Source organism: Rattus rattus, chromosome 6 (assembly GCF_011064425.1).
Source record: "Rattus rattus isolate New Zealand chromosome 6, Rrattus_CSIRO_v1, whole genome shotgun sequence".
In the NCBI taxonomy this organism is placed as follows: domain Eukaryota; kingdom Metazoa; phylum Chordata; class Mammalia; order Rodentia; family Muridae; genus Rattus; species Rattus rattus.
Genome location: NC_046159.1, coordinates 114668866 through 114693597, shown reverse-complemented (window position 1 = coordinate 114693597; position 24732 = coordinate 114668866). Strand labels below are relative to the sequence as shown.

The 24732-nt window shown below is 39.6% G+C and overlaps 1 protein-coding gene across 1 annotated transcript in view; it reads right to left on the bottom strand.

The window, feature by feature from the left end:
• Positions 1–14819, bottom strand: part of Wasl (WASP like actin nucleation promoting factor) — a 48740-nt gene extending 33921 nt beyond the window's left edge. The window contains exon 1 of the mRNA XM_032906868.1: positions 14323–14819. Within this exon, the coding sequence (XP_032762759.1) occupies positions 14323–14430 (108 nt within the window). The 5' untranslated portion in view covers positions 14431–14819. The remainder of the gene's footprint in view (positions 1–14322) is intronic.
• Between the last annotated feature and the right edge of the window lie 9913 nt (positions 14820–24732).

Sequence of the window (24732 nt, the reverse complement as noted above, 5' to 3'; positions counted from 1 at the left end):
GAATATTAAAATATGCTGAGTGAAAAAGGTCAAAGCAGGCAAAACAAAGCCTTAATGACAAGAAAAGAAAACAATTGGATAGAAACACTCTATTTGAGCCATCAGATATCCTTAAGCTTATTTTAAAGGTAATGGCTCCATAGTATATCATTTGTCATCTGTGTATTTTACATTTTATTACTTATACTTTAAAAAATGTTGTACATGTGCATGTAGTATACACATTTGCATGTGTGTGCACATGGACACTAACAGTTGGGTACCTTCTTCATCCCTTTCTACTGTTGGTAATGAGGCAGGGTTACCTGCTGAACCCTGAGCTTAATGACTCAGCAGTCAGTTTACCTCAGGGATCCTGTTTTTCTGATTTCTATCTCCCACTTCTATCAGCCCCACCCCTACCTCCACACCCCTAAAACAGAAACAAAATAAGAAGACCAAATCAAAAAAGCCACTTTCCTGTAACACAACCCTGTGTTTGAATGCACGGACTTAATGTTTCCCTCAGGAAGCATTCAGTCCACATATTATGTCCTTTGGTAATGACACGCTCACCGACATGAAACAATGTCCATAAAAGAAAGGACGAGTGTGCCTGCAGGGTGTGTCATCTGAGAGTGAGTATGTGTGGGCTGTCTTTTAGTAATTCATAGAAAACAAAGCCTGTTAAGGTCAGAACAAAAACATAAGCACTACTTCTGTGTAAGAGTCCCAGGTTGTTACGGCTTTGATGTTGACTTCACTCTGTAACCTGCCCGAGTACACCCAGTTCATGGTAGCTAAACAAGGCTTCAAATGTTTAAGTAGTCATGATGTAAACAGAGAAGTGAAATGACTTTATTTAAATAAAGCAAAGTTCCTGCATGTCGGCATTAATAAGGTGTCATGATGTAGCATGATGCATTCTTTCTGTGCTCATTCTTGAAATTCAGAGCATACCTCATCATACTGAACATCTCAGTTTGAATTAATAACCTTTGAACTGTCTAAAGCTGCATGGTTAGTGCTACCAGGCACTATATAGCCATTACAATAGTAAATCTTTAATAGTGAGCGCTGTTTTTAATAAGAAAAGTGATTTTAAAATAAGTCACCTGACTGCTATCAGAGTTTTTCCAAAACCTCCCAGCTGCGTATTGCATAACTTTCTGGATTACTTTCAGCTGTTTCCTAGCACTCTGTGAAGAAGCTTGTTTTTAGAAAGGAACAGGTTGGGCTGAGAGAGCTTATGGAACACTACCGAAATCAGCATAAAATGCTACACTAACATGAGTCCTCTGGTAAGAATGTGCATGAGTGCATGCACGAGCTAATTCCCATCTCCATATATTCCAATAATGGGTTCCTGAAGCACATATTGAAGACAAGTTCATTGAAGAACTGTTCTCTCATTCTAGGATATGGACAAGAATTAAAACGAACTGTCTTCAGAAATCATGCAAACATTCAGAATAAAGAAGTACTTAAAATGTTAGGAAAAACTTCCTCAACCTAAAATTCTGTATTCAGCAAACTGTTTTATCAAAGGTAAATAATTTTTCAAACACAAATTAAGGGAATTTTCTACCAGTAAGACTGATTTACCAAATGCCAAAAGTTCTTCAGAGTAGGAAAGTAATTAAGATCACTGAGATCATGAATTTTGGTTGTCGACTTGCTGGAATTTAGAATCTCTGCAGAGAGCTGTGTAGAGCTGTAGCTGGCTCTGTGGGTTAAAGGCCCGGGCTGCCAAGCCTGAGGACCTGAATTCCATCCCTGGGACTCATATGGTACAAAGCATAAACTGACGCCCTCAGACTGTCCTCTGACCTCCACACCCACTGTGGCACTCACACTGTGCCCTCTCCAACCCCCACACAAAGTAAGTAAACATAAAAACTTAGACTCTCCACAGAAACTTATCTCGAGGCATACCTGTGAAGTATTTTCTAGATCAGGGTAACTGATAGGTTATCCACCCCTCAACACAGGAGTCGTCGTCCTTAATTCTATGGCTCTGGGTCTCCAATTTAACAGGGACAAAGAGAGATGAGCAGCAGCATATGCAGCACTGTTTTCTGGTTAAAATGCAACATGACCATCAACGTTGAGGTCCTGCTGCCATGACACTTCCCCTCCAATGCAGGACTACATCCTAATGGAGTGAGTCTAAATAAACCTTTCCTTATGTAAATCACTTATGATTACAGACACAAGAAAAGGAACGAATGCTGAGATACATAGACTCTGAATCTGGGCAAGAGTTTGTTGGAGTAGCTACATTAATACAACTACATAATATGCTATACTTGTAAATTATTTTCAATAATGTGACTTTTATTTTTAAAAAGGAAAAGGAACCAAGACAGGCAGAAATTCAAATATATACAAAGGATGCTAAATGGAAAATGTAATATATTTTTAAATTGATGTAACAAGAGTTAATAATTTGATTAGTAAAATAAACCTATTCAATGACAACAGCTTTTAAACTGATTATAGCTTTTGACGTAAGTGAAAATAGTGGCAGCCGTGGAGGTGTGAATGAGAAGGCCCCCATAGGCTCATATATTTGAATACTAGGACCCCAGTTGGTAGAACTGCTGTGGGAAGATTAGGTGTGGCCTTGTTGGAGTTATGTCACTGGGGAGTGGAGTCTGAGATTCCAAAGGCCCACACTAGTCCCCATCTCTCTCCCTCTCTCTGTCTTCTACTTGTCTGTTAAGGTGTGGCCTCTCAGCTGCTGCCATCAAGCTCTAACCACGATGATCATAGAGTCATCCTCTGAAACTGTAAGCACCAATTAAATATTTTCTTTTATGAGTTGCCTTGGTTATGGTGTCTCTTCATAGTAAAATAACAGTAACCAAGACAGCAGCAAATTTATATGGGGGTGATAGCACATGCGCACAGTATATGTGAATGTGTACCAACATAAAATATTTAAAAACATTATCAAAAATATAAAGCTAGTTAAACTTTAGAATACTTGGCATTAATTAAAATTTCCCAAGCATTGAAAAAAAAAAAAAAGAAAAAGAAAAAAGAAAAAAAAGGAACATAGCTCTACCTGACAGCAAAGCCAGTCAAGAAAAATAGAATACAAGGACATCATATTGTATTCCATATACTAGATTAGACATGTTAGGCAGGTGGGGGGGGGGAGGCAAAAGCCTTCAGTTCCAGCACTTGGGAGGCAGAGGTAGGTAGATCTCTTTGAGTTCAAGGCCAGATGAAATATTACTGGAGATAACACATGTGTGACTGACATACATGAGGGCAGGGTGGCATTTAAAACAATGTCTGAAATTTTTTCAAAGTTGACAAACTAGTACAAACTATATGCCCAAGCAATAAATAACAAAAGCCAGCACAAAAACATTAAACAAACTATACAAAGGAACATCATTAATAGATTCCTCAAAAATACAACTAATAGCAGAAAAATATGAAAAGTAGTCAGAAAAATGACTATTATTTGTGGGAAAAACCTCACTCTTTCAGATAGTAAGGACAGCTATTAGCATGCCTACAAGAAATGCACACCAGGGAAAAAGACACGGAGACTAAGGAAGAACGTGAAAAGACTGTAACTCCACGCTAAAGGAAGCTGCAGGGTAATATTCATTTCAAACAAAGCTGATTTAGAGAAAAGTATTCTGAGTCCCAAAGGTCACTTCACAATGCCAAAAGGGCCAAGTCAACATGACATAACAATTGTAAATACTGATACACCTAATAGTTCTAAAGTATTTGAGGCAATAAAAATTACATAAAGCAGCCTTAAAATAGCAAGGGTAAAGCAGACTTGAACACCATTGGTCCAATTTGATACACTATAACATAAGTGAGAACCTACCATATAGCACTTAGAAGAAAACATGTAGCAATAAATTTTTACTAAAAGAAAAATACTTGTTATCGTATGTGTACTTGCCTGAATGTATGTATGGATACCATGTGCTTTAGAAGCCCAAGGTCAGAAGAGGGCCTTAGATCCCCTAGAACTAGAGGCACAGGCAGCTGTGCGTTGCCATATGGGTGCTGGGAATTGAACCCAAGTCTTCTCCAAGAGTAGCAAATACTCTTAACTGATAAGCCAGCTTTCCACCCCTATACTCACTTTGTAAAAAATAAGAGTATAGGCATCAATTAGTTCAATAACTGCTATTATAGAAAAACCTGGAAAATGCAAAGTAAGCACAAGGAAATTATAAGACCAGAATAGAAATTAATAGAATAAAAAACAAAACAGTAGGATCAATCAATGAAACTAAAATCAATGAAACTAAAAGCTGATTGTTCTAAAAAGCTGATTGTTTCAAAAGATAGTAATAGTGATCAGTCTTTCACCAGAATGACTGTATGATAGACAGAGTGAGTGGAGATACAGAACAATCAAGATGGTTGTCTGTTGATAGCCACGGTACACGTCAATCTGTTACTTTAGTATGCGTTCATCCATTTAAGACTACATAATAAAAAATACTCTTAAAAAAGCATGGGATAGATATGTTTTTCATACACCTGCTTTTAGAATGTAGATATACATACATATTTGTAATATGGGTAAAAATGGCTGGGAGTGAAGCCACTGAGGAGCCTAATCCACACGGGAAAACCAGGAAGAATGCTCTGTTAACTCTGGGCAGTGAAGTGTCTTTGTACACATACGCATGTTTAAATATTATTTAAACAAGTAGGGCTGAGCAATACTTTTGTACTTAAAGAAATGTCTATTGCCTAAGAAAATTACAAAACTGTAAAGGAAACATGAATTTTAACTATCACTTTGGCACAATCTATGATCACCTGACTAGAGTGTCTAACTGATGGGTTGTCTAGTTGGACTGGCCTGTGGACATGGCTATTGGGAAAATCTTAGTTATGTTAATTGATCTGAGAAGAACCAGCCTCAAAGTAGGTGGCACTAACGTCTGGGTTTGGGTCCTGAATTAGGATAGAGAAAGCAATATGAGCAGTTAGTATGCATACATTAATTTCTTTCTGATTTTGACTGTGGATCTATTGACTGACTTAAGTATCTGCTGACTTGACTTCCCTGCTACGATGGACTGTAATCTAAATTGTTAGCTAAAGTAAATCTTCCTACCTAAGTTGCTTCTTGTTAAGTCTTCCTTTATCACAGCAACAGGAAGCAAAACCAGTAAGAAGCTTCAGTGTTACCAATTCTTTGTAATTAACCTAAAATCCAATGCCACTGTAAATCAAACCACTATTTTCTAGTGAAAGAGCATACTCTTCTCTACTAAGACTACTTAGTACTCGGTACTAAGTACAAGCAAAATAATGTAACAGGAAACACTGAAGTGTAATAAAAGCCTTACTCTAATCGAGCTGCATCATCACTGTAAAGCTACACTAGCTATAGACAAGCAAGCAAATGAAAGAAACAGAAGAGAATATAAAGTTAGCTTTAAGATCACTTGAAAACCCCCAAATTTCAAGTACCATTTTCAAAAGGTGAAATATAAATTAGTTAATATATTCAGTAAAAATATTGATATAACAAGGCAGGTCATCCAAGACCCTACATCTGTGTCTTGCTTCAACAATGTTTGTACAGAACAGACTTGGGACTGACTCCCTCCTTTTAAACTTTCAGCTACCTTCCACTCTCTCCAGCAGCACCTTCTCGCCTACCCCAGAAACAGTCGCCAGCATCTAGTTGTGGATATCTTCCACACTGCAGATCACTTATGATCAGAGGTGGAGTTTACAATAAACTGCTGGGTATTTTGTAACTTCAGTACACCTACAGATGCTTCTCTCTAGGCTACACTTTCAGGCAATGTGATGGATCACTTCTTCCTAAACTCCTGAGAAGAAAAGAGGGCTCAAGGATTGTCTATACAAGATGCAAAGTACCTGATAGGCTGTTCAGGAGGTACAGAAGCCTTCTCAAGATTGTGTGGGAGTAAAACCAATGTGCTAGAGAACCTGAACCAGGGCTTGGATCTTCGTGACCTGGGTTTTGACCTAAAGATCTCTCATTTCTACAACTTCCATAAGAGCTACTTCCAGGATGCGGAGGTGAGCTTGAGAAGCTGAGGTTGGCCAGGCCCCAGCTGTCCCTGGGGAAGATTAAGAAGTACATCATCCTTAAGTACTACCAGAGGTCCTGCGCTACAGCGGCCAGCTCATGCCTGAATCTTTCCTGCCACTAAATAACTCTGTAAGTCTCCTGGAGCCCCCGAGCCCCCAAACCTTGAACTAAATGAAAATAAAGCTTTTGAAACAGAAGGGAGAAAAAGATGTAAGATTACAGTAACACTCAAAGGAAAATTTAATATTTATTCAATGACCATTAGCATCAAGGTAATTTTAGCAAAAGGTAAACCACAAATTACTAAAAACAGTATGATACGAACTACTACCCAATACCAATCAATAGTTCTTCCAAATTACTGAGAGAAAATAACTAGCCTAAGAAGAATGTGCATGCTCAACAGATATGAAAGCTGTTCAGTTTCACTAGACCTACAAATCCAGCAGAGAGGTTCTTTCACCAGTAAGACGTTTCTAAAATCCCTCCTGCTGATGAAAGGTAGTTTGTGACAACTGTTTGCAGGACATTTAGGCAGTTGTCTGCCTATGTGGTTCTAGCTTTATTTCTTACAACTTACTCTACATAAATACTGGAGAGGACACATTTGAATGTTTATTACAGAAACTTTCTTTTGAAAGTCAAAATACATACTGATATCAAGCTGAATTGTGTCCTCTTGAAAGTTACACTGAAATGCTAACCCTCACACCTATGAAGGTAATCCTATTTGGGAAGGGGGCCTTTACAAGTATAACCGAGTTAAAATAAGGTCATTAAGGCTGATCCTAGCACTGTATGATTGGTGTCCTTGTAAATGGAGAGGACAAAATGAGTATAACATGCCATGTTATTTGTAAAGCAAAGAATGGATGGAGACGGGACCTTAAGGATTGCAAGTAACTACTAGAGGTTAGAAGACAGGTATGGAAGATTCACTCCCAGTTTCTCCAGAAGGAACAAACTCTGCTGGTACTTTGATTTTAGATTTCAAGCTTGAGAACAATGAATCACTGCTCTATAAACTACCTGGTTTATGGTACTTGATTATATATAGCACCTGTTATATTAACTATACCTTCATACAATGTAGTAATATGGCATTAAATGCAAGAATAAAAGAATGAAATAGGTATAAATGGACAAGGAAACAAACCTCTAGCATAAAAAAGATAATCTGTGTAACATATAAAGTACTAGTTTTTGGGTTTTTTTTTATTTAAATTAAGCATCTCGCTAGTCCTTCAAACTGCTTATGGAAAAACACCTGTGATCATTATCTCCTGTGTTTCTTCACTGGGTTTGGAATGACAGGAGAGAGATTATGGGAATGCCTATGTGCCAGACAGCTTTAAAGGAAGAAGGCTAAGCTATCCTAAATGAGCAACATCCAAGGGGTTCTGACTAAGCTGAGAACCCAAACCCTTCCATATGCTAGGCCAGTTATCACTGTGTCCTGTCCTGACTGAATAAAGATCACAAAGGAGGAAGTGAGGCAGAAGTAACATCTGTGCAGCCCATCCTCACTCCCGCTGGCCTGCTAGCACAGCTAACCTGCTCCGACTGCCACACCGCACTAAGATGAGCTGTGCCCTCACACTGTGAGCCAAAATAAATATTTTGTTTTGCAAGTTGCTCTTGTCAGGCATTTTGTCGCAGCAACCAGAAAAGTAGCATGTCATCCTGCTCCAGTGCTGGCCAAGTCAAACAAGGACTCACCGTTCCCCTCTGTAACCCTGAGTGTTCTTCTACACTTCAATCATCATAGTATGTAAAGATTTAATTTTCTTATTTTTTAAATTTGGAACTACAGGACTGGTAAGTATTTTGCCTGTGAATAATCCCAGCTTTTTCAACCCTAAGATAAATGTTTAACTTTGTAAATAAACACTTTTTTTTTCTTTTTTTCGGAGCTGGGGACCGAACCCAGGGCCTTGTGCTTGCTAGTCAAGCGCTCTACCACTGAGCTAAATCCCCAACCGTAAATAAAGACTTTTAAACTGTTACTGAGCATATAGTTTTTGTGATAATTCTACTATATTATCATGTATGCCTGGACTTCTTTATCACTTCCCCTTTGCTTCAATCTAGCAAATCTTTAATGAGCATTTCTTTTACAAATGTGATTCCTTTAGTAAATCTTCAATGACAAGTTGAATGTCTAAACAAATTACTACTAAAATGAATGCTAGAGTCTAGAATACTGAAATGGTAATGAAATTAAACTATAAACTTACTGCGTATCTTTCACTTGACCCTACTTTCCAAAGGAAGTTTTCCTATTTCTGACTAACCTGAGAACCCAAACCTTTCCATATGTTAGGCCAGTTATCACTGTGTCATATACCTACACACAAAACTAAAAAGTGAGGGTGGAGTTTGCTATTTATTTTTTTCACTACCATTTATTAAATTGATGGAATCCTCACCTATAAGTATTGATAGTGATGTAGTAAACAAACGAGATTTATTCTTGTTATGCACTATTTATGAACACAGTTGAAGAAACCAAAAATCTTCTATTTGATAACTAGTACCAGTTAAAGAATTACTATTTTAGGTTATTTGTAAGCCAATAAAAATTACACTTGCAAATAACTGCACACCTTATAAAGGTAAATAAGAATGTACTGACTTGTGTTGCTTCCAGAATCTTTATAGTAAAAATGGAATTGTGTTCATAATACTAGGTTAAATGTGGGAAGAAAGCTGTGACTTTTAGAGCTATAAAATAATATAAAACAAAGCTCAACTCTGACTATGCTTTTAAAATAGTTTTCTAACTAAAATTGAAAAAAGCAAGCACCATATGTCCATTAAAATCATTTATTTAATATTCTGTGGAATATGGACAGAAATAAAATAAATGGGATATTATCATCATGTGTTTCATTTGAATCTTACTCTTCCCAGGTTTTATAGACTTGAAATATATCATACTTTACACCCTAAAGGTTAGGCTGTCATAGTTACACATCTGCAATCCCATAACTCTGGAGTTAGAGGGGCAAGATCAGGAATTAAAATTCAGCCACACCTACATCCCAAGTTTGAGGCTAGTCTGGGCTACAGAGGCCTTGCCTCAATAAATCTATACACTCTGTTTCTGAATACAAAAAATACTGCAGACACCACGAAACTGTTCAGCAGCACTATAGGATGGAATTTATCCCTTCAGAACTTCAGCCAACAGACTAACACAGGTGACAATGAGGGTTCTAGCCAAGTCTTCTGGATCATTCTAGTAGACTTTATTTCTCGACTGAACAAGTTGGTATAAATTGTAAGTAGTACTTTAAAGCTAAAGGATAACTTTTGCAATGAAGTATATTAAATAAAATACCCAACACTGTCCACAACAGAAAAAGAATTGGCCCAACAGTGGCAGAACAAAGGGGTAGGGATGGGCTTAAGAGAAACAAGTATGGAGGCTCAAAACTCCTTAGAGAAGTCTATTCAAAGGTTCTTCTTTATAGACTTCATACTTAAGTGACTTAAACTGCTATAACTGACTTACCTAACTCAGAGCTATCTGTGCTCTAAAATCTGTTTGCTATCAATGGAAAATGTGAACAAACACAGTAATTTCAGTAACAACTTTCTGCATATGCTTCTATAAATTCCTAAAGTACTTTATAGTGGCACCCATTCTTATATGGTTTACCTAACTATGAAATTCTTTAAAACCCCTTAGTGAGACCTTTTTAATAGACCTAGATGCGAAGGTTGGGAAATGTGCCAATTCTACAGAACAAAGAATGAGCAGGCTTTACAATGTAGGCTCTACTCTTCCCTTCTCTGTCCTATAGTTCACACTATCATACTTTGGTCTTTACCGTCTTCCTGTGCCAAAGGAGGTCACTTTTCATGGTTGTATATTCCAAATCCAGTGAATCTTAGCTTTCTTTTCTCATTGCTCAAAGTGAAAGGCATATCCTACTTTCTTCTACCACTCTTGCCCTAATTCAGGCAAGAAGATATTAGCTTAGCAAGGGAATGAAACCACTTTGCTTAATGAAGAAAGACTGAACTCTAGGTAATAATTTCTGCCAACAATATGAAGGTTTTACAATTTGATCAAGCAGTGAGAAATGCTGACTAGGTTCCTAAGTCTGAATCAAACGACCAATTATAATTATTCAATCAAGAAATATTCACTCACCTGTGATGTGAAAATTATAGAAACATGCCAAGGTGTTAGTTAGGTCCATCTCTCAGAACTGCACACAAAGTGAGGAAACACAATTTAACTAATGAAGATGAGTAATAAAAGCAAGGGCTGAGGAAGTAAAGGGAATTAAGGCAAAACACTTATTGATAAAAAGAAATTTAATAGTTTAATAGTGAAAAACAAGACAAGAAAGAAACAGAATGGAGAGAGGAGAGAGAGGAGGGAGGGAGGGGGGAAGGGGAGGGAGGGAGAGAGAGAGAGAGAGAGAGACAGACAGACAGACAGACAAAAAAACACAAACAAAACAAAACAAAAAAACCCCAGGTGAGTATGGCAGGCCAACCCTTGCCAGCCTCAAACCATTCAGAAAAAGGAGGCTGGCTAGGACTAGCTACAGGTTTTCCGTGGGACTACACATATTAAACTCCATAGCAAAGATGAATGCACGCGCTCCTTACACAAGTTAGCTGTCACTCTACCTGAAAGTCAACAGTACTTTACAGTAAGTGAATCTTGTTCTTTAAGTTTATGAAACTATACTTCCAGGTAAAGATAGCTGAACTATTAATTCCATGTAAGTTAGAACACACATTCACTTATTATGTTTAACTTTAAATGAAATCTGAATTTCCATAAAGTCTATTTATTAAAATTATATATACATAGCAACAGATTCATTTCTAAGAGTCACTTCTTCCATAAAACCAATTATTTCCTGAAAATGAGAAATGTGTGTGTCTACATACTTCTCTGCTCTCCTTTAATGTCTGCCTTTACTGCAATTCCCTTACCTTACTCACCATCTACATCTAAGTGGGACATAACCATTCTGGGAATCCTTTGACTCCTCTAACTGTTTTAGTTCAGGCTCATTCTTATTTTATGGGGGCATCTACAAATACCTACTGGACCTCCTCTGTCACTCCTCTCACCATCCACAGTTTATTTCTTCACTGCCTCCGCCTTACCCCAAGTATACTATCAACGTGAACCCTGACCTATATGTGGCTCCCCCACATATTCCTCAACTGAACCTGTCTTAGTTATGAAATGTACCTTGACATCTTAAGACAAAGAAATGCTGCACTAAAAGAACTTGTTTAACTCACAAAACACAAACTCAATCAAAAGAAAACCTATGACTGCCAATGTGACATCAAATGTTTCCAATGTGACAATTCTAGAATTACCTACAGAAATGAACTTCTGCTCTCAAACTGTAGTATATATCAATCTCCCCACTAAGCCTCATTTAAAAAAAATAGAGAAAAATAAAGAAAGAAATGATCAAGGTCTACCTTAGACCTAAGAAACCTAATTATGAAGGAATTGGACCTACCCACACACGTTTAATAATTTCTACAATAATCCCAATACATACATAAATACAGGCAAAAATCTGTCTCCTAACAAACTCTCCTAATTTCCACGTAATTATATTACTAGTAATAAATGATTTTCCATATCATCTATTAACCTAGTGAGCACCTGTTAATCTTGTTCAGATGTTGCCCATTCTATCGAACTTTCCCTTATTTTCCCATCGCTCTATAGTTCTCCTTCTGTTTCTAACAAGTTTTCAGATATTTATATATACTCCCAACCCACACAACCACTGCACAAGACAGCATTCTAATTTTACAAGTAGGAAAAGATAGAACAGGAAGGTTAAGGGGCTTGTTCAAAGTTGCCTGACTAGACTACAAAGCTATCGTCTGTCTTGTGAAGGACTGACTGACTCATCAGTTTACATGTTCTTTCCCTCTTCAGACACCAAGTTCCCTGAGGGCAAGCATCAATCTTGATTTTTGACCTCAACATTCAATTACCCAATGCAGGTTTGTTCGATGAAAGAAGGAATGAAGAACTTGCTTCAAATCTGGCACCAGAAAATGGTTTCGTTTCTTAACTTTGTAGATAGAGCTCTGAATGTATCCGCTTACTATATTAGGTCTAACCTATAAATTTACTGCTCGATTTATGAGAATGCTTTTTCACTGTTGTTTTAAGCTCAAAAAAAAGATAGCAAAGCCTCAAAGATGACTCCAGAACACCAACTTTCACATTGCTCTCTATTAAGCCAAGGGCTACATATTTTACAGTTAATTTTCACAAGAGAAGGCAACAACAATGTGGCTTTAAGTTACTGCAATTCAAAAGGTAAAGTTGATTAATAATATATGGTGTAGAGAAATTGCGCACTGACTACTTGTGCTTACAGTGAGCCATGTTACCTTTGTCTATGGAAATATATTCCCACATCTGTCATTTCCTTGAAACCCTGGATAAACATTACAGTTCAGCTCTGAGCAATGTGTGTATTAGAACACGAATGTCTGCAATGCCTGAAGTTCAAGGGCCTGGTATGTGAACGGTAAGCTACTTAATATTTGGTAGACGGTAGACTAAAGGTACCAAACCAGCAAAGCTGACCTTTACCCTGCTCACAAGGCAGCTCACATTAAAAAACCTGGAGATTTCCCTGAACTGAAAAACATGCAAAAATTAATGCTCCTTTAAGAAACTTACATTAACACCACTTAACACCACTTTGAGAGACAAATCAGTAAGGGGAAAGAATCCTCACAAAACAACATGCTGTAGTGGAAAGTACAAAGTAACTGGGCATATAGTTCCAGTTACATTCCTAAATTACTATGTGACTTGGGGCCAAGAGCTCCATTTTCTCACTTGTTTAAAGAACTATAGAGGAAGAAGGACTTGGTTTATCTTTAAAGTTTTCTCCCAAATTCCTTTTCTTCTTTTTTGAACCACTGTTTTCTACTTCTAGTCAGTGGATGCAATGTTCTTTAAAACCTAAATTTTAGAACAAGAAATAAATCTTAAGTCCAATGGAATGATTTGGTTTCCAAAAGTAGACATGGACAGAAGCTCATGAAGTTAACAATTAATCTGGTAACTTTCCAGAAATTGTCTACTCTTAACTCCTTCAGCAAGTGTAGTCTGATTTTGACATATCTAATATTGCTAAGTGAAGATATGAAATAGTTCTGCTCGGCTGAAACTTCTCTGGGTGTTTCTTGGGTTCCAGAGGTACTTGCTCCGCTCTAAGAGAGCCAACAAACAGATGGCAGAAAGGGAGCCAGCCAGCATTTCAACAATCCCCTTTTCAACTCAGTCACCTCAGGAAGATCAAGATAAGGCCTTCACCAAGGAAAACCTCCCCACCCGCAGAAATGCCTGCAGCCAATGTAATGAATGCTTCCGTCAACAGTACCCATTCCCCTTCCCACAGAACTGCTCGCTCCCAATCCGCCATCTGGGCTTGGGATGGGCCTCACAGCACCAAACTCAGAACCACTTTTGATCCCAAAGGCCAATAGAATCTGCCGCTTCCCTAAGCATGGCTTCGGAGAAAGCAGCAGCAGCAGCAGCAGCAGCAGCACCACCACCACCACCGCAAGGGAGAAAAGAAAAAGAAAAAAAAAGGAAAAAAAAAAAAACACAAAAAAACAGTGGGGCGGAGAGTAGAAACTAGGCCTAGTTTCTGCTGGAGAAATAAACCCCGTTTTTTTTGCATGGGGAGCAGGCGCATTTCCTGCCCTTGCTCTGATCCGAAGTGTCCGTGAACCTTCACTCTACTTTATCTTCTCCTGGAATCCTAAGGGGAACGGAAAATCCTTTTCGCTTCTTTGCCCATCTATTCACTCCCAAAACCTCTAGCATTGTTAAAGAAGATAACCCAGATCCAGAAGTAGGAAGTGAAGCAAGGGCCAATGCTGGGATTCTGTTCTGAGATTAAGCAGCTGATGCACGAAGAAAATCCCCTTGTGGTCCAGAGTAAAGTTTGAACCTGCAGCAAGGGCATGGACCCGGCCCGGCCGACCAGGGCTTCTGGGCAGGCCTACGGAGGTGACACTCCCTTGTTTTCCAGCAGCTGGGGGAAGCGACTCCCAGCCCGGACAGGCCTGCTCCCGGGACGCAGGGTGAGGGGAGCACCAGGGCCCGGGAGGCTGGAGGCCTGGCCCCCAGTAGCACTCCAGCGGTGCCGAGCCCGCCCCCTTCTCTATCCTACTCTTGAGTACCCCAGCCCGAACCCGCCAAGGAGACGTTGGGGATGGCGACAGGGGTCTCGGTCACTGACCACACATTTCTTGCCGAGGAAGGAGAAAAGAGACTCGTTCTCTTGCGGGGTGAGCAGCAGGGAGCCCACGTTGGTGACCCTCCGCGGGGGCTGCTGGCCCGAGCTCATGGTGTCGCCGGTGGGGTGGAGTGTCCAGGGCCGTCTCTTCTGGTGGTGGGCGAGCACTCGGTCCCACTCCGGGTGACAGGGGCGCGAGCCGGCAGTTACAGACGCAGCATCCCGTCGCTCCTCCGGCGCGCGGAGGCCGAGGGAAGGAGCTGACGGCGGGCGCCTTCAGGCCGCGCGCCGACAGGGAAGCTCCGGACTCCCGCCCTGCTTGGCTCGGGCCGGATGGTCGTTGTCCTCGCACTCCAGCGGCTGCGCTAAACTCCTTACTCCTCCAGTCCTCTGGCGGCGGCAGCGGCGGCGGCGGCGGCGGCGGCAGTAGCCGCACAATCCAACATGGCAGCAGGGGCGGACGAGACCACGGGACGCGGGACGCGGGGGAGCGCGCCGGAAACTCGGCACGGCCGAACACCCCCTCGCTTGCTGCGCGCCGGGGCGTGTCCGCGCCAGGCCCCGCCCCCTTCCGGGAGCGACAAGGCACAGCAGGGTTGAGGTCTTATTACTGCCTAGTTTCCCCCGCCCCCCGTGCCACCTCGCGCGTGCGCAGACTTAGACCGAGGCCGGTTGCATCTTGTAGCACCGCTCCGCTTTGCGGAGCGTCCACTTCGCGCGGTGTTTGTCAGGCTCCGAACTGGGACTCTCAGGCCGCCTGTGAGGAAGGTCTAGGTTAGCTGGAGAGAAAGGTCGGCCGGCGTGGTTTCGGTCAGAGCGGCAGGTGCCTCTGGTTTCTCGAACTTAGTACTGGCCGCCACCGGGGCGTAGAGGGACAGGCGTTTGCCGAGATCAGAAAAGACATCTTCATAGATGTTGGAAACAGACTCACAAAATACGTCCACTGCCCTTCTGGCGGATCTCGTAGGATAGGTTTGGGTAGTATTTACGCTCCGATGATCCCTGAATACCATTTTCTTTTCTTGCCTTGTGAATTGGAAACCATCCCTCTCCATCTTTCTCTGTATCAAATTCGAAACACCTTGTTGTCTCTTTAATTCAAGATGAAACACGCGTTTGTGAATGTCGTATAGGAATATACCTTACTTTTTTTTTTTCCCCCTTATGAGTTAATTTCATGGTTCTGTAGCCTAGGTGCTGGGACCTAGGGCCTGGTGCGTTCTCAGCCAGCTGAGCTATATTCTCAGCACAAGTAAATAATGGGACTTCGTCGTGTCTCATAATATTAAGGGTTAATCTAAAATAGTACGGTTGAATGGAAAACTAAGAAGCTTTAGTTTAAAAAAATGGACTGTAGAAATGACAAATCAGATTACAGCAAGTTCTATATAATGTACACCTACTATTAACAACTTTTATGACAAACTGGTAAATTTCTGATAGCTCTCAGTACACTGGTAAACCATTATGAACGGCCCGAAAGCAAAGTTGTAAAGCTGCTCGTAATACCCATAATGAAATTGGGGGATGAGGAACAAGACTACAACAGAGAATGTGCGAGTTTACTCTTAGTCCTCACATAGTATATGGATTCAAATTAAACAAATCTTGATGTGAATGGAAAAACTAATCTTTAAAAGTGGCCAAACTTTATAAAGTAATAGGTTTGTAAAAGGCACCATTAGAAGTACAAGAAATGCTTGAGCCACGGGGCTGACAAAACTGGAAGGTAAGTCAGTTTATGATTTATTAAAAATGCACCTCTTATTAACTGAAAGCACAGCGTCAGCCGAGATCATCACAAGTTCTCAAGAAATGATTCGGCCCTGACATTTGAAAACATAAAAAACTTTCTTATCCAAAAACATAGGCTGTGGTCTCTCAAGGTTAAAGTTGCAGTTAGACCGTTTAAAGGCATTCAGGAATTGTTTCTCTGTCTCAGGTTCCTCATCTGTAAAATGAAATCACTGTTTCACAGAGGTAGTATAGTGGAAGTTGGGACAGTTAGACTACTTTAAAAATGTAGAGAGAAAACCATGTACTTGATACATAGTGAGTACCCAAGTCCTGTCTCAAATTTCACCATCTTTGCTTGTGGTCTGTTATATATTTCTTCGTCTAGAGGATCAAGTACTGAAGTATGTATTTTTGCATTCATTTTATATAAGCCTGATTTTAAAAAAAAAACTTTTAATTCACAGCCTTACACAATTCTCAAATCTATGTCAGTAAGTTTGGAACATATTCTCTTTCTTAGTGATCAGGCTACAGATTTTGCCAAACAGATTGTTTTAGTCCATTATGCTAAAATACCCAAACTGCTATTATAATTCTAGACAGGCCTGTTAATTAGTAAAACCCAAGAAGCTAGCTAGGACCTAGGCCAGGGAATGCCTGCTTAATGTGTGTAAGGTCCTTGGTTCTACACACACACACACACACACACACACACACACACACACAACCACAAGCCAAAAAAAAAAAAAAGCAATTAAAACTATTTTGAGAATGTGCAAGGGAGGTGACATAGGAGGGGCTGGAGGAGGATACCTGGGTGGGGCTGGAGGGGGGAGGGGAAAGTGATGTCATTCTATTTTCATTTTAAAATGTACACAGAATTAGAATGAACATTTTTTTTAAAAACTAAAAATACCAGCTCTCCTAGACCACGGACTGCTTTGAAGACAGATGTGAGAGAAAGTTGTGAAAAGCAAAGCTGTGGGCTGGTGTGGGTTCAGAACCTGTTAGGAAAGACCTATGGAGTTCCAGTCATTTCACACACACTCCCCAGCCCGTGCTTCCTTGAATTGTCTGCTTTTTCCCTTCTCACGAAATCTTTAGGACTTAAGTACAGCTTTCATGCACTGCTGCCTGGTTTCTTCAGACTTGAAGATTAAAAATTGTCATTATCATCATGCTTTTCCCTTAATCCCAACTTATTTCTTTATGTCTTCCACAAATTTTAAATATAGTACTTTGTCCACAAAATTTCAACTTGAGTTCTTATTTCTACGCCCCCCCCCTCAGGACTTTCCCCAATACCTCGATAGTCATAAAGCAAGAAAGTGTAAGCATGAACATGTTGTTGGAAATACGACTTCCTTACACATTCGAACATTCGAGCAAAGTACTGGGGAAGTTCCTCCTTACCATACACAAAGGATACTGTTTTCTTCATTCATCCCGGTATCAAGACATATCAGCAATATTTGTTTCAAGAAGCCTAGCCAGTCCTCTGACGTTTATTCTTGATAGCATAACTTCTCTTGCAGAGCACAAGACAGAGTTCACTGTTTTCTTTGGCAAGTCACTTTCTTATCTCAAATTCTTTTTGCCCAGTTTGAGAGATTGGATTTGGCCCAAAAAATAAGCACTTGATTCTTCTTCAGCTGGATGTTTTTGAAGTTTGTTAGGCTAAAAAGAATAGGGGTTTTTATCTTTATATAAAGTATAGCTACTACATTAAAATGTCTGGACATAGAACAAATACAAAAGTAACTCTTGCATTTCACTTTTCATGTGGTTTCCCTTCCCTACACTAAACTCCATCCTAGAACTTTTTTTTTTTCCTACAGCTTTCTTTGCTATGATCCTTTAAGGTGAGCCCCTCATATTGACAGAAAACCTTTTAGTAACGTATTTATGGAAGTGAGGGGATATTTTCAGATGCTGCCCATCCTACCATGACTACACTTGGCCATTTCTCATCTGTTCTTCAGTTAACCAATTCTCTTCTTTACAGTTGTCATTGTGGATGTCCAAGTCCTCTGAAACACACCACTGCCCTGGTGCAGGTTAATAAAATATAGTGACACCCTGCTCTGTGAGAGAACTGGTAACAGCAACACATAGGGTTCCAAGGCATTCAGCCAGTGTGGCCAAAACTGCTGGTACTGGCGTGTTGCCCAGCTGTGGGAGAACCGATTTACAGAGCCGAAGGGGCAGCAGGTACAGGTGCTTCAGAGAAGATGGATACCACTTCTTTCCCTGCAGCCTCTGAGTGCCATGGGTGTAAAATGTCCACACTGTACACTATCTGCACATTTCTATGTAAGCATTGTATAAATGTGGAAACCCAAGAGAATTTGTTCTAGTACATATTTTTCTAGTTAAATACGGGGCGTTTTATTATCAAAAAATAAAGCTGAGGATCTTCCTTTCTCCTGTTCCAACGCATTTTAAGTCTAAGTCATTTTGTAGGTTATTTGTAAAGAATTGATAGGTTATCGCAGCCCATCCACATTCCTCATTGATTTTAATGAGAAATTGAATTCTTAATATTCGTGAATTACCTATGATAGCTATTGCAACTCTCTGGTCTAGTCCCCAGATACCTAATACATGCTTATACTCAAGAAGCGGTTTGAAGTACTAGGCATGCTATAGCTCTCAGGATACTGCTTATCTGTTCCCGCTGCTGGTCTTTAACTTTATTGAAAATTCAGTAGCTATTACTTTAGTTATTCCAAATGAGAGAACAGAGACATTAGCTCTCCATTATAATGTGCGTTTATAGGTGAGTTAGCAAATGGTTTCTTAGATAGCGTGAAGGTGCCATATGTCTACATAGCTTCACTGATAGCTTTATGGTCTCATCTACATATAACTTAAAAATTACTTTGTATTTTTAATTTTTTATTACTTATTTGAGACTTTCATACAATGTATTTTGATTGATATGCACCCCTCCCTCAACTCTTTCCATATCTACCTCTACCTCCCCTGTCATTCCCACCCAACTTTGTGTCCTTTTCAAAGTTATTAATTTTAAAGCCACCAATACAAAATTTTGCTGCCCAAATATTCTTGCATGTATAGTTTTCCACACATGCATTGTCAACTTACCAGGGGCTGCATTCTTAAGTTCTCCCAGCAGCTAACAGTTGCTAATAGCTCAATGGTTAGGGATAGGATTTTATGCCTAACACTTATCTCCATGCTGGGATTTGGCATGGCTTAAGCTTACATAGATTCTGTGTATGCTGTATCAATTACTGTAAATTTATATGTGCAGATGCCCTGCTGTCCAATCATATGGTTTTCTTGTCATCTACTATCTCTGACCCTTACACTCTCCCCATCCCCTCTATCACAGGGATAACTGAGCAAATGCTGGAGGAAGCGAAGGATGAGGGATAACAGTTCTGTAGTTTCTGATTTCTGGCACTTTGACAAGTTGTAGGTCTCCATGTTAAACAACGTCTATGGTAAATAGAAGCTTCTCTGATGAGGGTTGAGAGCTAAAGTACCCAAATGTAAAGATAAGCCATTAGGAATTGTCCAATACTATATCTATTTAGCAAAACAACAATTGAAGATTTACCCCTCATGCCTATGGCTTGTGTAGTAGCTATAGGTTCTTGATCCAGTGAAGAAGGTATCAGGTATGGGATTCATCTCATGGAGTGGACTTTAAATCTAGTCACAAAGTGAATTCTCCCATGATTTGGTTCCCTTATTACACTAATGGAGGGTCTTGCCAAACCAGTCACTATGGCTCACAGGAGTCACCTGGATAGTATTGATGATTATTTTTCTCCTGCACTAGTATGCATAGAACTATGAAAGCTAACCAGTAGTAATGAGTCAGGTCAGTACCAACCTGATCACTCCATGTTTTATGACTCAAATATATGGTGTCTTAAGCAATAGGCTCATAGCTCTAGGGCATAACAAAGAACAATGTCAATAGCCTGTGATGTTTGGTTGTTTATAGGATCACAATGGCCAACAACTTCAGAAAAAGTAACTGGTTTCCTGGCACTTTTTGTTAACATCTGGTATCTAGAAGGGACATCATTACTGTTATAGGGTATGGTTGTTTGAATAAGAATGGCCCCTATATGTTCATATATTTGGATACCTAGTCATTAGGGAGCGGTACTTCTTGAGAAGAATTAGGAGGTGTGGCCTTGTTCAAGTAGCTATGGTTTCTATGGATGAAGTGTGTCACTGGGAGAAGGCCTGATGTTGCCTCTTCCTGCTGCCTGTAGAGCTGTCTGTAGAACTCTCAGCTGCTTCTCCAGCCACATGTCTGCTTGCCTCCATCCTCCCTGCTATGATGATAATGGACTAAGTCCTGAAAGTGTAAACAAGCCCCAACTAAATGCTTTATTTTAACAGAGTTGTCTTAGTCATGGTATCTCTTCACAGCAACAGAACACTACCTCAGACAGTACCCTTCACAATAGCCTCAAAAAAACATATCTTGAAATAAATCTAACAAAGGCAGTGAAAGACTTGTTCTGAAAAATAAAGTGAAGAAGATACTGATGATACCAGGAAATGAAAAGAGCTTCCCTTCTCATGTGTTGACAGAATATATACTATGAAACCAAAAAGCAATCTACAGATTTAACATTATCCCCAACAAAATTTCAATACAGTTCTTTACAGAAATTGAAGAAGTAATCATAAATTTCACACAGAAATACAGAAGACTTGGGATAGCCAAGGCAATGCTAAACAACAGTGCAAGGGCTAGAGGTACCACTCTGTCTTAAGGTTTCAATGCTATGAAGAGACACCACAGTCAAGGCAACTCTTAGAAAGGACAACAGTTAATTGGGGCTGTCTTACAAGTTGAGAGGGTCAGTCTATTATTATCAAGGTGGGAGCATGACAGCATCCAGGCAGTCATGGTTCTGGGGAAGGAGCTGACAGTTCTACATCTTGATCAGAAGGCAGCCAGGTGAAGATTGTCTCACATACAGCTAGGAGGAGGGTCTCCAAGGCCAGCCCCAAAGTGACACACTTCCTCCAACAAGGCCATACCTAGTAGTGCCACAGCATGGGCCAAGCATATTCAAACCACCACATACCCTCAAGGATTTCAAGTAATACATCATGGTGCTGGCATAAAAACAGACTCATTGATTAGTGAAAGAGAATTGAAGGCCTACATCCACACTCCTACAAGTCACCTGATTTTTGACAAAGAAGCCAACAATACACAATGGAGAAATGTGAATACACATCTTCACAAATTGTGCTGGTTAAACTTGAAAAGTACATGTAGAAAAATGAAACTTGATCTGCACCTCTGTGCACAAAACTCAATTCCAGTAGACCTTAACATAAGATTTTTATATCTAACTCTAATAAAGGAAAAAAATGTAGAGAAACATTTGAACTCATTGACATAGGAATTATGTTCTAAATAGGAACCTGTTGTCATAGGCATTAAAATCAATAATAAATGGCCTCATGAAACTAAAAGCTTTCTGTATGCCATCATTCAAGTAAAGAGACAGCATACAAAATGGAAAAAATGCTTTACCAACTGTACATCTAACAGAGATTAGTATCTGGAATATATAAACCCATTTTAAAAAATGAGGCACAATTAAAGTGTTCTTAAAAGATGGAGAAGTGACTGAAAAACTTTACCTTTTTTTTTTTTTTTTAATGATCAACATCCTTAGCCATCAGGGCAAATTAAAACTACTTTGAGATTTCATCTCATCCTGGTCAGAATGACTAATAAAAACAAAACAAAACAGTAAATACTGTCATGGATGTAGGGGAAGGAGAACACTTACTCACTACTGGTGGGAGTGTAAGCTTGTGCAGCCACTATGGGAATCAACGTGGAAGTTCTTCGAAAAGCTAACACTGAATGAGCATCATGACCCAGCCATACAACTCATGGATAGTGATACCTGCTCATTCGTATTCATTGCTTCTCTATTCACAGTATCCAGGAAATGGAAGAGCCTAGATGCCTATCAACTGATGAATGGCTAATAAAAACATATACATTTACACAATGAGATGTGATTCAGCTATTAAAAAATGAAGTCATTAAATAAGCAGGCAAATAGATGAAGATGAAAACAATCATTCTGAGGTAGCCCAGACACAGATAGACATATATCACATTTTCTCTCTTCTCTGGGTGCTAACTTTGACTCTTTACCACAGATACTGTGTGTTTCATATGAATTACAATAGAGGTCATGAAAGAAACCACCACAGAGAAAGGATTCAGAGAGGAGATAGAACACTCTTGTATGAAGGGTTAAAAGGGAATAATGAATAGGAAGTGTTATTTTGGGGTAAGGGATCTGAAGGAGGGTAGAGAAGAGAGTATGATGATATGGGGAGAGACAAATAACACTGAAGACCTTTGAAAAAGTCAATTTCTATTTTCATAAAAAGTAAATGCCAATAAATTGAGATTTTACATATTTCCACAAAGCCGGAAAGAAAACCTGTGCTTCCTTCCTAATTCCCAGCCATGGTCCTCAGAGACATCTGCTTTGAACTTCGTGATACAGCTGGCATTTATAGATGCATTTCTTAAGAGTATTTCAGCATGATGTGAATCGATTAATCAATGTAAAGAATTATCTGTGAGCTTCCTATTAAAAAAGGATGAGGGTTTACCTCCCAGACACTACCATTTCACCATTTATTTTCTTCCACTAGAGTTTTGCTAGAAGTTGTGTGTAAGCATCAACACAGAGAATAACATTATTTTCTAAAAACGTCAAGCCCTGCAGTGATTATGTTGTAATAAATTTTGCTGTTCGCCCAAGCATATCTTCACATTTTCTTTTTACATTTCTATATTTTTTAAAAGCTGTGAAAGTCCGTTTCTAAATTATTTCTCAATACTGTTATCTGGACTCTATTTGTCCCCCAGCATCCCATAATAATCTTAACTGTGGTTGCCTGGCTGCTGTTTGTATTCTTTCTTACTGGCTGGAATTCCTTCACTTCCTTTCTGTGTTTCTTGTGTCTTACAATATCTGTATTGTTTTTTCCTTGTATCGCATTAGAAGGATTACTAGGAGGATTACTAGAAGGGATCTTCCACTTTCTCCTGTCACCAAAAGATGAGCAGCATTGTTTGTAATATGGCCCTGCTTCAGTGTGCTATACAATTCAGGTCCATAGCAACTGGGCCAAATGACTGTGGACAGCAACTCCCAAGCCATTTACCAAAATAACCCTTTTCGGGTATTTTGTTACAGTGACTGAAATGTTTCAGGCATATTTGTATGTAACTTTTACCCATTAATGTATTTAGCCTTGCCATGGAATTCATTTTATTAGGCATCAAATAGGTTCCTTTTATCTAAAACCCACATCATTTAGAACTAAAAAAAAAAATGTTATTTTTCTGTTTTCTGTCTGGGATGTTTGGTGGTCAAACTTCAGACTTCCTGAATTCATCCACTTTTTGCAGATAGAAACTACACCACTAATATTAGAAATTGGAGATAGGAATCCCAAAAGTATTGAAAATGAGTAAATTAAACAAAATGAAAAGAGAAAACAGGGCCTGGGGGAAGATGGATGAGTAGCTTTGAAATAAGATAGTTCTAGAACCATAAGCATCATCTAGACATTCAAATGCATATGCGCAAACTGGACCTGAGTTAGTAACTCTCATAAAGGACTCACTAACCTATGAACTGCAAGGTTCTTGGAGATTTTTGATGGTATCCTGGAAGAGGATACTTCAGGGACTTGAATATACCACCCAAGCATGTAAAACATATAGCTATACACTGGCCATGTCTGAATCACATACTTTTGTGGGATGGGTCTTCATGATAAATAACTGGGATTCTTGTCTGGTTCAAGACTTAAGAAAGGGTAGAATCTATATGCTGAATATCTTCTTTATTAACATCTGGCAAAACAGCTGCTAAAATGAACAGGAACTCATTGTTCTAAGTTCAGATAGTAACTAGCCCCACAGTCTTAATAAAATTCCTGAGACACTCACTATGTGATTCTATTTAATAATTTTGAAATGAATGAATTTATGACCACTAGGATTATTTTCACCTCAAGATTTTATTGCTAAAACCAACATTACCATTTTGCCTTTAGAAAATAGCCAACATTTTGAAACATACTGGATAAGAACAATGCATGGAAAAATATAGATAATATTGCTTTTTATGATTACTGTAAGCCCCGAGAGAGAGAGAGAGAGAGAGAGAGAGAGAGAGAGAGAGAGAGAGAGAGAGAGAGAGTGTCAAGTGTTGGCCCCATCCCTGAAGACCTCCAACTTCCAGACTTTACCTACAGAACAAAACACCCAAGCTCCACCCTACAGAGTGAAAAGCTTAAAGTCAGGGTACAGAATCCCACCAGTCCCTGAGCTCCCCTCAAGATCAGGCCACAAAATCCCACCAATCCCAGGCTACCCTAGAAAGTTCTGCCTGCTGGAGACCCTACATAAACTCTTCCTTCCAGTTCTCTGCTGTTTCTCCCCTGAGCAGAGGCAGCCGCTCTCTTGTGTTTTTCTCAGTAAATCTCTTGTGTGAGGTTTCTTGTGCCATGTGACTTTGTGGAATTCCTTGGCTGCTGACTGCCAGGATACCTTTCCCCTCAGAGCTGTAACACTTGCAATTACAAATAGTATTTTTGGCAGTATGAACTTAATGTATAAAA